Genomic DNA, 16,057 nt, shown 5'->3' on the forward strand with positions numbered 1-16,057 from the left:
TCTCTCTCACTCCCTCTCTCTCTCTCTCTCTCACTCTCTCTCTCCTCCTCCTCCTCCTCCTCCTCCTCCCTCCCTCCCTCCCTCCCTTCCCTTCTTCTTTCCTTCCCTTCCCTTCTTCTTTCCTTCCCTTCCCTTCCCTTCTTCTTCCCTTCTTCTTTCCTTCATCTACAAATAATTCTGATGTGTCTCCTGGGTTGAGGAGTTGAGAGCCGCTACACAAAAGTTTTAGTGTTTAGGGCTGGGGATGTGGCTCAAGTGGTAGCGCACTCGCCTAGCATGCGTGCGGCCTGGGTTCGATCCTCAGCACCACATACCAACAAAGATGTTGTGTCTGCCGAAAACTAAAAAATAAATACTAAAAAAAAAAAAAAGAGGGATGGATAAAAAAAAAAGTTTTATTGTTTAAATAACTCACTTTTTTAAAAAAAGAGGATTAACTTTTCCATGTTCTAAGCTATGAGTAGATGTTACGGGGCATGAAACTAATAAACTGAGTGATTGTATGTATGTTTGTTTAAGCCAAAAATTTTACAGTATGAGAAACATTCATAGCATTAATTTTATTTAAAAGAACACATGACTATAAGTATACTTGATGAATTTTTACAAATGGAACATTCCTATGAAGCTTGCAGGCCTTGTTAAGAAACCATGATTAGGGCTGGGGATGTGGCTCAAGCGGTAGCGCGCTCGCCTGGCATGCGTGCGGCCCGTGTTCGATCCTCAGCACCACATACAAACAATAGATGTTGTGTCCGCCAAGAACTAAAAAAAATAAATAAATATTAAAATCTTTAAAAAAAAAAAAAAGAAACCATGATTAAATTTTTATATAAGCAATTTTTCAGTCTCTTGTCCCATTGGTTTTAACATTCTCTGTCTATTTGTTTTAGGGCCAGGTGCCTGGTGCTGCTATCCCTAACGCTCTGAACATGCTGGGGCCCCAGGCCAACCAGCTGCCTTGCCCACCAGTGACGCAGTCACCGTTGCACCCGACGCCCCCTCCTGCATCCACAGCTGCTGGCATGCCATCTCTTCAGCACCCGACGCCACCTGGGATGACGCCTCCCCAGCCAGCAGCTCCCACTCAGCCATCCACTCCCGCGTCATCTTCTGGGCAGACTCCCACCCCAACTCCTGGCTCAGTACCCAGTGCTGCCCAAACCCAAAGCACCCCCACAGTCCAGGCAGCAGCCCAGGCCCAGGTGACCCCACAGCCTCAGACCCCAGTTCAGCCCCCATCTGTGGCCACCCCTCAGTCATCGCAGCAGCAACCAACACCTGTGCATGCTCAGCCTCCTGGCACTCCGGTGAGCCTCTCTAATCTGTTGTTTTAAGGCCAAGAATCTTAGAAGACACTCTCCCATAAGAATTTTCTGTCATGAAGTTGCTACTCCATCTTGGTGCAGTACCAGAAAGCACCTGTACCCCAATGGAACTGTCACAAGCTGTGCTTTGTTTCCGGCATTGGCACCAAACGCTGTGTATACAGAACAAGACTTATGTTTCCCCCCGTAATTAAAGGAGTTTGCAGAAATCATTAATGATTGAGATACCATACCCAGGTCATATGTAGAATCTTTAAACTATACATAGATCCAGAGTGTTTCCCCGTATCTGTCCTAGATTACTGTCTTCTGAGTTGTTATAGTTTTTCTGCTGTTCTGAGGATTTGATGACCTTGCATCCTCCCATTAAATTTTTTTCAGTCTAGTGAAGGCTTTTCTTTTTCATAACAAAGTGGCAGAGCCAGACTTGTACCTCTTATGGCTCAGAATTTCCCATTCATCTGCAGAGGTGGTGGGGGCATGATTATGTCTGCCTGCTGCGTCCCAGGCCTCTGAAAATGCCAATTCAGGTGCCCTTCCAGGCAGGGCTGCCTCCACTGACCTGGGTGCCTCAAGACGGCACTTGTCATTGTCATATCTGGCTCTCAAGTTTTCACTGAATGCTTAGTATCACTTTCTTACAGACTAAATTAAACCTGTCACCTTCCAAAATACATTAACTGTATTCTTAGGTGCCAAGGATATTTGTTTATTAAATGAGAGGATTAATCCCAGCAACAATTCCAAAGATGACATTATTATTTCTATTTCTCCATAGGGACATGTACTTATTTTTCTCACTCTCAAGATTTTAATTTTGTGGGGCTAGGGCTGTAGTTCAGTGGTAGAGCACTTGCCTCACATATGTGAGGCACTGGGTTCAATTCTCTGCACCGCATAAAAATAAATATATGAAAAGATATCGTGGGGCTGGGATTGTGGCTTAGTGGCAGAGTGCTTACCTATTACATGTGAGACACTGGGTTCAATTCTCAGCACCACATATAAGTAAATTAATAAAGTACCCGATGCCACCATTTCAACAACAAACATATATATATACACACACACACACACATATATATATATATACTTTTATATCTTTATATAAAAGATATTGTGTCCATTTACAACTAAAAAATATTTTTAAAAAAATATTAATTTTGTTATGTTTTTTGGTTCTGGGTATTGAGCCCCGAGGCTTATGAATGCCATCCCCAATTCCTAAATAATCTCCTTATAAATTTTTTGGTGTCTTTTGCTTGTTTACTTGCAACTTCATTGTGGTAAGACTTTAAAAAATTATTCATTTGTGAGGTAAGGGTTGGGGATCAAACCTGGAGCTTCACACATACTATCTTCATATATACTTCATACATGTTCTGCCAACGAGCTACAACCTAGCCCCAAGATTTTGAAGATTTAGAATGCTTTGTGGTTCCTTCCTAGTGTTTTCTTATTCCACCACTGTCATCATTCTACAATGAATACAGGCCCATTGGATATTCTGCTTGCAATAGGCAAATTACCCTCCCTTTATAATAAATAATTTTTGTTTGTTTGATATGGGGATTAAGCCTTCCTCATCGATATCTCTGGATTTTGCTATTGTTACGTTTGCTTACAGTGCTGAGATAGAACTCAGGCTCTTATGCCTTTTTTTTGGCACCTGGCTAAAAAAAATTTGGAGAAAATAATTTTATATTAGAACTTAGATTTATTCTGTCACTATCTTCCTAACCAGAGCTTCCTCCTGGTAACTTCTCTTAGTTCTCTTGGTATGTGCCTCTTAGGTTAGTAGTGAGAAATGGTAACAAGAAGTTGGGGATCGGATGAGCAACAGGGTTGAAGGCCATTTGTGTTGTCTGCTTTATAGAGATGAATGATTTTGGTTTCTTCACAGCTTTCTCAGGCAGCAACTAGCATTGATAACAGGGTCCCCACCCCGTCTTCGGTGGCCAGTGCTGAAACAAACTCCCAGCAGCCAGGGCCTGATGTACCTGTGCTGGAAATGAAGACGGAGGTCCAGACTGAGGACACTGAACCTGATCCTGGTGAATCCAAGGGGGAGCCTCGGTCTGAGGTAGGTGTTTTTCCTTAGAATTAAATCCCACATGTTCTTGTTGGGGAGATAGCAGGAAGCCTTCCTCATCGGTATCTCTGGATTTTGCTATTGTTATGTTTGCTTACAGTGCTGAGATCGAACTCAGGCTCTTATGCGTGCTAGACAAGCACTCTACCAATGAGCTATATCCCCAGACCAGATTTTGTTTTAATCTGTTTAAATATGAGTTCAAAAGAGATTGGTTGTTCTTTCTAAAATATGAGGTGTGGGTTTATCTTACTTTGCCAGAAAAGAAGAGCACCGGCTTACATTTTAAACATTTGAATTATCTAACCTTTTTGTTGGTGTTCCTCATTCATTTCTAGTTTTGCAGGAAGGGTGGGGGTTTACTTATTAGTTAATCTGTGGCAGGCTGTGGGCCAAATCTAGTCTGTTTGTGAGTTTTGTTTAGCCTCTGTAGTATTTTAAAAATCAGGAAATTACAAAGAAGATTCTAGCTTGCTGACTTGAGAACTGAGCAGCTAGCTATGTTGTCATTGTGCTTACAGCCTTGTGTGGCAACAGTCTGGATGTGGGCCCTGATCTGGATGAACCCTTTGTGTGGGTCATGGGCTTTCTAGCTAGCTGGTCTCCACTGCTCCTTGCTGTCTCATACCACACCTTCCACCTCTGAGCAAGAGCTTTTGACCCCTTCCCAGTTTTCAAAGATACTTATTCTAAACTAGAAATACCTATGTGTGAAAATACAAGTACTGTTCACATTTAAAATTTTTCGATTAAGACTATAATTGCACTGGTCCTGTGTTGAAGGGACTCAGTAGAAGCCAAACACTTCCTTGGGGGAGGAAAGGAACGCTGAATGCACCTGGGCCTGGGAAGGGTGCATTGAGCCATGGACATCAGGAGATCTGAGTGAGGTTGGGGATTGATCTACCAGCTGTGATTCTGTTTTTCTCAAGATGATGGAGGAGGATTTACAAGGGTCTTCCCAAATTAAAGAAGAAACAGACACAGCAGAACAGAAGCCAGAACCAATGGAAGTAGATGAGAAGAAACCCGAAGTGAAAGTGGAGGTTAAAGAGGAAGAAGAGAGCAGCGCTAATGGTGCCTCCTCTCAGTCAACGTCCCCTTCGCAGCCACGCAAAAAGAGTAGGTTGTGTTTTCATTAAATTGCTGGACTGTGCTGCCTTCCATTACACTGAGCTTCTATATTAAGGACTGAGAACTAGAGCAGAATAACTCCATGTCCCCTTTTATCTTCTTGCTTCCCGTTCCCTAAGTTTTACCTCTGAGAAATAGCAACAGTGAGCCACGAGAATGCACAGGGTTTATAGTATGAATGCAAGACAGGACACTGCCGGGGAGGTAGCTCAGAGCACAGAACTGTCTCCTGAGGTGATGTGTTACAGACAGGGGTTAGAGTTGAAAATGCCTCTGGGTCTTTGAGCAGGGTAATGAGTGTGGGTTCTTGGCAAGGTATTAAACCAATGAAGAATCTAGAAAAATGGCAAAATAGCTATGGTTTTAGGAAAATGATTACTGGCAACACAAGTGTGGCCTGGAGATGGCAGGTTTCTGCTGACTTCATGAGGGAAGTGCATACACAGTATTGGGGCAGTAGAGAAGAGGGGCTGCTTAGCCCTAGGGACCTGGTGTTGCAGGATGGGAAGGTGGGAGGGGTTAAGAAGCTTTTGGGATGAGCCAGCCATGCAATGGAAGGTGGATGCAACCCCCTTAAGATGTATCCAGAGCAAGGAGGTAACAGGGAGTTAGAAAATTGACAGGTGACCCTTCTCAATGAGAGACAGTTGAGGGTGGTGAATGTCACATTGGGGAAAAACTACAGAGAAGTGTCAGCAGCTGAAACCATGGAGCTTCATGGCTGGAAGGGACCTGAATTGTGAAGGACAGCAGACCTTAGGCCTCTGTATCTCCTACGCCAGAGAGTTTTAGATTGCATAGGTTATCACACACTGTTTGTTGGGAATTAAAATTTTCATAAAAATGCATTGACTGGCATTTTTATGAAAGTTTTTAATTCCCAACCAACAGTGTGTGATAACCTATGCCAGTCAATGTATTTTTATGAAAAATACAAATAGAAAAGTGACATTATTTTATAATTTTGCAATGTTTCAAAAAGGGTTAAAGGAACCCAGCTGGATTCATAGATGTACCCTGTGTTCACTGCTGTGGTACATGGTTGGGATGAACTGTGTGAAGAAAATTCAGTCCCTGTCAGATCAGTCATTAGTGAAGGGAGACTCAGTTTTCATAGCTTTTTCAGGTAATGGTGGGTATCCTTTAACACTACACCAAAAAGTAACATTTGTTGAAGGTGAGTTGCAGTGTGGAATCCATAGCACTGGGTTTTTTGAACTCTGCCTGTGCCATCAGGATTCATGGGGTCTATGTATTCAAAGAATACACATTCAATTTGTGTGTGTGACATCATCCTCTGGTCACCTGAGAAGTATTGGTTCATTGTGTAGAATTTCCAAGTTTTGACATACTTCATTCTATAATTAAAAAATAAAAAAGGCCAGGTTTAGTGGCATACCCCTATAATCCCTGTGTCTCGGGAAACTGAGGCAGGATTGCAAGTTTAAGGCCACCCTGGGAAACTTAGCAAGACTCTGTCTCAAAATAAGAACTAAAAACAGCTGGGAATGTAGTTTGTGTGTATGTATGTATACACACACCAAAAAAAAAAAAAAAAACCACAAAAGCAAAAGACCACATTCTTTAATGTCACCAACCTCTTCAAATTTTATAAATTTTGGGAAGTGTCAAGCTCATGTGACAGATACAAGTTTTTCAAAATTCTAAACTTTTGATGAAAGCCTCAATATTGTCACTTATCCTTGAAATAACTGGCTGTCTTAGTTTGTTTTTGAGAAAATGTCTGCCACACACCAGAACCCAATAACCAGAGCTTGTGTATCTGTTGCTCTTGCAGGGTGTGTGTGTCCATGAGAAAAAGCAGCTCCTTCAGCTCAGCCTGCCACTGGCACAGGTGCAGCTCTGAAGTTGGCCTGCGAGCAGCACTTATGTTGTGCAGACTTCCTGTTACATCACACAGAACTAGGGTGTGTCAGAGGTTGAGATATAGTAAGAATAATCACTTTTCTGCCTCATCCAGAGTAATCTCGAATGGCTGGCATTCTTTTTCCTGTGAGTGCAGGGTGACCACAAAGAATGTAGTGACCCCTGAGTTTGGTGTTGTTGCCTTTTTTACTTTTGGTTTTTCTTTTTCTTATTTTTTTTTTTTTTTTGGCCTTGCCAAAATGTAAGCTGTTTTTGGCTGGGGTTGTAGCTCAGTGGTAGAGCGCTCACCTAGCATTTGTGAGATACTGGGTTCAATCCTCAGCATCACATAAAAGTAAATTAAAAAAAAAAAAAAATTGTGTCTATCTACAACTGAAAACAAATTTTTTTTAATGTTAGCTGTTTTATTCTCTGTTGAGTTTGACTCACTTGTGTGAATGTCAACACAGGGCACTTTTGTGTTAAAGAAATAGTTTTGATCTCACAGACACCTAAAAGGACCCATGGCAATGCTAGAACTTTTTGGAGTAACAGCAGTGTTACAAATCTTTGTTCTCTGTTATGGTGGCCAGCAGCCACATGTGGCTCTTGACTATTTGAACATGACAACAGTGTCTGAGGAGCTAAATTACTTACTTAATTGATGCATTTAAATTTCAGTAATCTCTTGTGGCTGGTGACTACCACATTAAGCAACATGGAGGGTCTTCCAGGAGTCTGTGAGCCATACTTTGTGAGAACTCTGGGTATGGTGCACCATCCTCATGAATGGAGACTTTGAGGCCAGAGAAGCAGAATGACTCATTTATGACACACAAACTAATAAGTCCTCCTGATATTTCTCATTCAGCCCATTTGGAGACAGGAGTGTGCAAATGTTTTCCTCAGTATAGGTTTTATATAGTTATGGAATGAATGATCAACCAGAATGCTGCCCAGTGAAGGCCTTTTTTTTTTTTTTTTATTATTATTATTTTTTTTGTACTGGAAATTGAACCCAGGGCCTCACACATGCTAAGCAAATTCTGCTATAGCTCTATCTCTGTTTTAATTTTTTTGAGACAGGGTCTTGCTAAGTTTCAGGGCTGACCTCTTTCCTCGGCTTCCCAAGTAGCTGGGATTAGAGGCTTGCGCCTTTTTGCCCAGCAAGGCCATATCACTTTTTAAATCACCATTAGGGAGATGACATGGTCCAGAGTCAAGAGTAGAAGACACTTTTTATTTTGTAAAAAGGCACATTATGCTGGGTATAGTGATGCATGTTTGATCCCAGCAACTCAAGATGCTGAAGCCAGAGGATCACCAGTTTGATGCTAACTTGGGCAATTTAGCGAGGCCCTCAGCAACTTAGTGAGAATCCCATCTGAGAATTTTTAAAACGTCGGGGGCGGGGGGGGGCTTGGGATATGGCTCAGTGGTAAAGCACCCCTGGGATTAATCCCTAGTTTCAAAAAAAAAAAAAAAAAAAAGTTTTGTATTTCAGCTTTGCATATAATAGCGTTTCTACTAAAACTACTCAACTTAGCTATTGTACAAAAGTGGGCCACAGAAAACATACCAATGGAAGAATGTGGTTTTGTGCCAATAAAGCTTTGCTTCTGGAGACTAAAACTTGAATTTTATGTAATTTTCACGTCAGGAAATATTCTGGTCATTAAAAAAGGCAAATGCATTCTTAGCACTCAGCTCACATATATTGGGCAACAGGCCAGATTAGGCCTCTTGGTCATAATTTGCCAACCCTGAAACTAGAAGAATGAAAAAAATTATTAATTGTGTCCTAATAATTATGAGTTGTTCAAAAAATACCAATTGCTTCCTTGTTTCCATATAAAAACAGTATAGAACTAAAGGGTTAGTGAAGAGCAAAGATATGCACGTGTCTCCGAGGCTGCTGGATGGCAAATCTTACTAGATCAGGCCTTTATGCTGTGGTAGAGTGCTTGGCAGTGTGTGCATGGGGATTGCTGCAGTTGGGCCTTTACCATGCTCACCTGGTCCTGGAGCAGCAGTCCAAGGACTAAAACAGCCAGGTGTCCTGGAGAGGAGTCAGCATTTGCCGAGGTGCTCAGGAGACTAGTGGGTCCCTGGCTCCTCAGGGGATCAGCTCTGGGGAAACTCTGGGCCGTGTTGAGTTGGATTTTTCCTTTAACCTTTTGCCTTGACTTTCGCTTGTTGGAAATCAGGTGGTACTTTCCAAAATTAACAAGTTAGACTCCCCTCAGAAAAATGATGGACTCCTGGACCTGGTATGTGCCACTGCCTCGATGGAAGTTTAAATGTTCACAGTATTTTAGATCTGATTTTTTTTTTTCTTTTTTAAACACAGGACTTTATTATTTTGATCACAAAGGGCAGACCTTCACAGTACAGGGCAGCAAGTTCTGACAGTGGGGAGGACCCCCTACTTGCCAGTGATGAGAGGGTTCCGCAGGACCGCTATGACAGAGTCCCGGTGCAGAAACATCTTAGAGATGTAGAAGTCTTTGACTGGCTTGGACTTCTTGCCCTTGCCATTCTTGGGGACCTAGGTCCACATCTCCTTCATGTTCTCTGGCACCACGTTGCAATGCCTGTCAAAAGCCTTCACACCACCCAGGGCTTTCTTCTTGTTGTGGCAGTTGATGAGCACTTGGATGGTGTTCTTGACTGACTGACTGTGAGCATACTTTGGGTTTTTTTTTTGGGGGGGGGGGTGCTAGAAATTGAACCTAGGGGTGCTTTATCACTGAACTACACCCCCAGTGGTTTTAGGTTGTTTAGTTTGAGTCAGGGTCTTGCTAAGTTGCTGAGACTGGCCTTGAATTTGCAATCTTCCTGTTTCAGCCTCCTGAGCAATTAGGATTGTAAGCACATGCCATTGTACCTGTCTAGAAAATATTTTCAAGATACAGAAAACACAAAGAAGAAAATTTGCATTACTTAAGAACTTGTTTCCTCGGAACTTGTTCAACACAGTTGCCTTTGACCATTTTTCTATGTAAAAGAGGTTCTGTGATCCAGACAGGATAATGACTTGCTTACTGTTTACTCATCTGCCTCATGCACTGAGTTGCCTGTAGTATTCAGACCCATGTGGGTCTTGTATGAACATACCACCTTAAAGTATTTGGCAGTGTTTGTTCTTGTATTGGTGACAACAAAAGCTGTGGTAGGGCTGGGCATGGTGTTATCCGGAGGCTGAGGCAGGAAGATCGCAAATTTGAGGCCAACCTGGGCAACTTAATGAGATCCTGTCTCTAAAAGGCAAGGAGGGAGAAGAACTGAAGGATGTAGCTCAGTAGTAGGGTACCCCTGAATTCATTCCCCAATACCAAAAGGTACAGTAGGAATGCAGTGGCTATAGGGTTGGAGCAGTGGGCATTGGTAAATGTGGGTTAGAATAGTATGGAACTTTTTTGAGAGAATACTTGGTTTTGTAGCCCAATTACTGTATACATCTTTTAAATGAGATTGTAATACAGAACTGTTGGTCTCAGGTGGCCTCAATTTAATATAGCCAAGGATAGAAAAGTCTCATCAGGATTTTTTTTAAAGGTTCTTTCAATGAATTGGCTTTATTTACCAGTTTGATCAATGAAACAGATGTGGGAGTAGCTTTGTTTTCTATTCCAAAAAAAATTTTAAGATTGGAAACCCTGTTGTTAAAGAAGCAAACCACCCAGTGTTGTATTTTGCCTCACAACCTGAATGCAGTTTTTTAAAACCCTAATGTTACTATATTTCCAGAAGCCCTGAGTTTGACATTTTGTCCATGGACTCTTAGGTTGATTCCTGGGAGCTCCCACAATGCCTCAGATGTGTGGCTGGGAGATAGAAGCTGCTTTGGTTTCCATTTTAAATGTTATCTCAGAGAGGTCTGGGCAGCTGTTACATATGTCTGTTCGGTGTTCTACCTGCAGTTTTCAAACCTGAGGAGCTACGCCAGGCACTTATGCCAACCCTAGAAGCGCTCTATCGACAGGACCCAGAGTCCTTACCTTTTCGGCAGCCTGTAGATCCCCAGCTCCTAGGAATTCCAGTAAGTTAACACAATAAAAATATGTTATATCTTTGAGCATCTGTTGTTTTATCTCTGATAGTTGGGTAAAATATCCTTCTTGCTTTGAAGATGTTTCTCCTAATAGTGAAAACTATTACCTGTCAGCAGTTATCTATGGAAGTGTTTATTTCATACAGTCTCACTTGTCCATGAAATCCCAGGTCTGGGTCAGGGAAGTCATGCACTGGGCCCCCAATCCACTCACTCTACCTCAAGATGCCCAAGGTCTTGCTTTGTATTTGGGGCTTTGTGTAAGCTTTGTCTTAAAGCACTGGAGAATATGGGCTTGGGTGCCACTTAGTGGGAGAGTGTCACCTTGCCTGTGTGAGGCCCTGAGTTAATCCCCAGCACCACAAAACACAGGAATTGGAGGACATAAGTTATGAAATATATACCTATCCCTCTTTGATGTCCCTGGAAAGCCCCCCAAAGGTCATGGGGATCCAACAGTTTCTGTTGAACTATGGTTATCAGTTTACCACTGCATTCTATGTGCTAGGACCTAGTGAACATCTAGAAGTACACTTTTGTTCATCATTTTAATTCAGTGAATTAAAAATCCTCACTTAAAATTTTTTATTAAAAAATCTTTTATTAAACAATCCTTTTATTTTTTTTCTTAAGTTTTCCTTGTAAGTGATTTGATTACACTTCAAATATGTATAATTTTAATGAATCATATTGAAGGAATTGATTATCATTTCTTACTATTGAGAATGAAAGTTATTCTGGTACTTTTGTATTTATTATATTTTAAGATTAAGCTGCCAGGGGCTGGATTGTGGCTCAGCGGTAGAGCGCTCGCCTAGCACGTGCAAGGCCCTGGGTTCGATCCTCAGCACCACATATAAATAAATAAATAAAATAAAGGTATCGTGTCCAACTACAGCTAAAAAATAGAAAGAAAGAAAGAAAGATAGATTGATAGATAAAGCTGTCAGATGAGGCTAGCACTTAAAATTTGGAGGATCCACTAGACTTAAGAACATTTTATTTTTAAGGATTATTTTGACATTGTGAAGAATCCCATGGACCTCTCTACTATCAAGCGGAAGCTGGACACAGGGCAGTATCAGGAGCCCTGGCAGTATGTGGATGATGTCTGGCTCATGTTCAATAATGCCTGGCTCTACAACCGCAAGACGTCCCGTGTCTATAAGTTTTGCAGTAAACTTGCAGAGGTCTTTGAGCAAGAAATTGACCCTGTCATGCAGTCCCTTGGATATTGCTGTGGACGCAAGGTACAGTCTTAGGTTTTTCAGAAAATAAACTTTCCTGGTTAATTAAGCCTGGGGTGTTATACTGAGGAGACTTGGCATTCTGACCACACATGTGCTAGAAACTCACAGGAGCACCTAGTCTTTTGTAGCACAGTTGACTGCCTAAAGTGATAACATGGTCAAGGCTAGAGTGCTTGGTTGTGAGGAAGCCTTGGGTGACACCTTTCTGGCTGCCTGCTGCTCATTTCCTCTGTCTGTAATACTTGTTTCAGAGCCAGGTTACACTAATGGTCATATTTAATCCCAAAATTTCTTAAAATAGCTATGAAAATTATTAGAAATTACTCAATATGCTAACAAATAATTTAATGGCTTTTTGTAACTCTCCACAATGGACTAGAACATTTCAGGATGGTAAATGGAATTTATTTTTAGTGTTTTCTCTTTGTTTTTGCAGTATGAGTTTTCCCCACAGACTTTGTGCTGCTATGGAAAGCAGCTGTGTACCATTCCTCGAGATGCAGCCTACTACAGCTATCAGAATAGGTAAGCCTCAGTAGTTTCCTGCACTACAGGGCAGAAAAAAGGGTTGGGCAAGGTGTGCTCATCTCACTTTAGCCTGCTTTACGCTACTTCTTTCCTGAATGAAGTTCCAAAGAAAAGTTACACAGTCTCAGCTGTTTTTGGTCACTCAGGCTCATGATCTCCTAATTTTAAAATCACACTTGTATAGTGTAAAGATTAAACTTCAGAGCCACTGGCCACACTGGTTTGGATTAGATATACTCATTTGTAAGTCACAGTCTTTCTAAAATATAACCCTGGGGCTGGGGTGTAGTTCAGAGATAGGGTGCTTGCCCATCATGCATGAGGCCTGGTTTGATCCCCACACCACACACACACACACACCCCCACACACACACAAGAAAACAATAATAATAAAAAATAAAATGTAACTCAAAACAAGAGACTGAATTTGAGAGCGACTCTGATAAAGATTGAAATGTCTTTTTCAAGATATTCAGAGAATAGAATTCTGCAGGCTAACATTTGCTTAGGTAATTTGGCCTGGCTGATCTGATGGAAAGATAGTGTTGCTTCCTTTATGAAAAAAAAGTCTAAGGATTTTATTATCTAATTTAAATTATAAGCACAATAGAAAATGAGATCTGTCATTTTTTTTAAATTGAGTTCAAGAATGATCCTTCTGTTTAGGATGGCTACTTCAGGGTTTTGAGAGTGGTAGTCCTACTTGGAAGTGGCAGTTGCCATCCTTTTGGAATATGAAGGTGGTTAGAGAAGAGATCTCCTGTTTTAAACAGAGGGAAAGTGAAAATAATGTTTGTTGTTGATTCCCCACACAAATTGAGCTTCCACAATTTGAGGTTGTGTTGAAGGTTAAACTCCTTTGTATGTGTTGCTGTAAGTGGCCTCACATTGCCATTGCAGGAACTGTCTTCTTGAGTTAGTAACAGCAGCTTCATTTTGTGATCTGGCAGCTAGAATCTTTATGAGACCAAGGTAGAGTTTTGCGCCTATGCTTTGTCTTGAGGTTCGAGTATTAAATGTTGGTGTTAAAGTTTGGTGTTTTGATTACTTTGTTCTTTTTGGGTCAGAGTAATCACATGTGTTATGATAGCTCAAAAAAGATAAGAGGGATTTTGTTATTTGTTCAAAGGTATATTATATACACAGGCCTGACAAATGGAATTTTGAGATTATTTTTCCTGCAGTTTTTTTGTTTTTTGAAGAAAATATGACTATTTTAAAAATAATAACTCCCATCACAATCCTTTTATGAGGCAGTCCTCATACTGCAAAAACTGAGGACTTAACTTAGAGGCAATTTACCACTGAGCCACATCCCCAGCCCTATCTATCTATCTATCTATCTATCTATCTAGGACAGGGTCTAAGTTGCTTAAGGGCCTTGGTAAATTGCTAAGGCTGGACTTGAATTTGTAATCCTTCTGTCTCAGCCTCTCAAGCTGCTGGGATTTCAGGCATGTATCATATCACAGGGCTCAAAATCCTATTTAAAAAATAAAATAAAACTGTTGGTGGGCCCAGTTGTACATGCCTATAATTCCAGCTACTTGGGAGGCTGAGCCAAGCCTTAGCAATTTAATTTACTGAGATTGTGTCTCAAAAAAAAAAAAAAAAAAGTTTTTTTAAAGGACTGGGGATGTAGCTCAGTGGCAGAGCACCCCAGGGTTCAATCCCCAGTACCACGGGAGGTGGGGGCGGGGGGGCTGTTGACACAAAAATGGTTTGAGAGGCTTCACTGGCTTCCTGTACAATATAAGGGCAGCTCTCCTGGAAGTGCTGCCTGTGCAGCTGTCTTGCCAAAACCAGTTTAACAGAGTTTGATTTCTGTCTCAGCATCCCCTTTATCATTTTAAAGCAAACTTTAAAATTATACCACAGCCCATTTGTGATGGCATCCCTCCCTAATGACCAGGCATTGTTTCAGAAGTCTGGCCCCACCATTTATGATTTAGCCCCATGGTCCTTAGCACTTGTCATGATATATCAAGCTTAAACTTATCTGAAACACAGGAGCAGTAGCATCTTCCCTGAAAGCCACATGTTAAGCCCTGAGAAATACTGTCTGCTGCTCTGTCACCCAGCACGGTTTTGGTCTGGAAGGAAGAAAAGAGTACTTGCTACTATCTTTAAGTGGTTGGGGCCTTTTCATTGTTGGTTTCACTGATCCTGGGTCCTTGGGACCCTGCCTTTGCTGATAGGAACAGACTTTGGCCACAGATGCTGAGAGCAATTAAAGATAGAGTTGATGGGATCAGGGCATACTAATGCCTTCTCAGGGAAGGTCATCAACGGAGCACAAACATAGGAATTTCTGGAAAGTTCTGAAATGTCCGATTTTATTTCTACATAGAAATTCACTTTTACCAAATAAAAATAATATATTTTTCTTGAGTAAAATGCAAATAAAATAGTTGTATCCTATGAATGATGCTTTTAAAAGCTTTAGATGTACCTCTGCTCTCTGGAATGCTGTATTTGAGTAGATTAACATTGTTATTCTAAGGAAGCAGTGGCCCTGTTCTGTGGTGAGCATTCTAACTGCATTTTTGTTCTCAACTTCGACTATTTATGAACACTGTGGTGTTCTTAAATATTTGTTTTATCACCTGTGCTAAACTATTTGGGCACTTAGAACAATAGAAAATTCTGCAGACCATTTAAACAAGTGAAACCCTAATGTATAAACTAGTATGTGATTCTGTTTTCACTTGTTGCTAAGCTTTGAAAATTTAGAACTAACTCATGCTGGGGAAACTTGCAGCTTTTCCAGGAATTATCTATAGATAATATGGGGATTATTTATAGATACCTCATTTACACACTTAGATAGAATACTTAAAACAATCTGCATTTGAAAACTTACTCCATGTGATAAATTACCCTTTCAAATAGACTGTGCCGTCACGTTGTGCTACTTTAGCCACCTAGATGTACATCCTCATCGGATTATATGAAGGATTTCTCCTTCACAGCTCCATGTTCATCAAACTGCTTCTTTCACACAAGCAAAATGCCACCTAGGCTGTTATGGTTGAAGAGTGGACTTCTGAACCTTTATTTCCAGGGAGAATAAAGTTTGGACTAGGTAATAGATAGGGACAGTCTAACATTAGTATCTGTTACCCATGGTCAGGGTGGTTTTAGCTGGTTTGATTTGATGGACAGCCCCTCCCCATTCTGTTCACTGTCCTCGTTTCTCTGAAGGGTGAGAAAGGAGAGAGGCTGTGCCTGGTCCATGACCTCTTCCCTTCTTAAACATGAAGAGGCTAAATTCTGTGATTTCTTGAAAGACAGTGCTTTGGGACAGACATGAGAGTCTGTTAACACTCTGTCCTTCCCACTTACTGACTTGAGATTCCCAGGGGTGGGCATGGGTCACACAGAGACTTACTTAGGTTCCTTGGTGTCTCAGGAGGCTGCCATCTAACTATCAATACTTCATTCCGCCTCAGTTTGCTACATGGATGGGTTCATGGTTCTTTTTTCCTAGAGTTGTGGGGCTTGATGCCCTTCTTGAATAAAAGCAAAGAATTTGCCCAGGATTTTAAAGCCATGGGACTTGCTTATAATTGTGGTGGTAATTTTACTTTTAACTGTCCAGTGGTAGTCTTCTCACTGGCCCACAGAGCTGCATTTTGTATAAGGAGTGGCGCAATTAATTCTGAGCTTTATTTTTAAAAAGGAAATACTTGCTTTGAGGGAATATCTGTTTCACATTTTGTTTTCTTTCCACTGAATCGGTCTATAGTTTTGTATTTTAATTCTTGCCAGCGATAACCATGCCCTCCTACATGTGGAAATTGTT

At 41.2% G+C, this 16,057-nt stretch overlaps 1 protein-coding gene across 2 annotated transcripts in view; it reads left to right on the forward strand.

Moving 5' to 3' along the window:
- Nucleotides 1-16,057, forward strand: part of LOC107146666 (CREB binding protein) — a 133,605-nt gene that overhangs the window by 95,098 nt on the left and 22,450 nt on the right. For both annotated transcript variants that reach the window (XM_015490802.2, XM_048789245.1), the window contains 6 exons: nucleotides 894-1,310; nucleotides 3,232-3,411; nucleotides 4,353-4,542; nucleotides 10,344-10,462; nucleotides 11,485-11,724; nucleotides 12,161-12,249. In XM_015490802.2, the coding sequence (XP_015346288.1) occupies nucleotides 894-1,310; nucleotides 3,232-3,411; nucleotides 4,353-4,542; nucleotides 10,344-10,462; nucleotides 11,485-11,724; nucleotides 12,161-12,249 (1,235 nt within the window). The remainder of the gene's footprint in view (nucleotides 1-893; nucleotides 1,311-3,231; nucleotides 3,412-4,352; nucleotides 4,543-10,343; nucleotides 10,463-11,484; nucleotides 11,725-12,160; nucleotides 12,250-16,057) is intronic.

Source organism: Marmota marmota, unplaced genomic scaffold (genome assembly GCF_001458135.2).
Source record: "Marmota marmota marmota unplaced genomic scaffold, marMar, whole genome shotgun sequence".
Taxonomy (NCBI): Eukaryota; Metazoa; Chordata; class Mammalia; order Rodentia; family Sciuridae; genus Marmota; species Marmota marmota.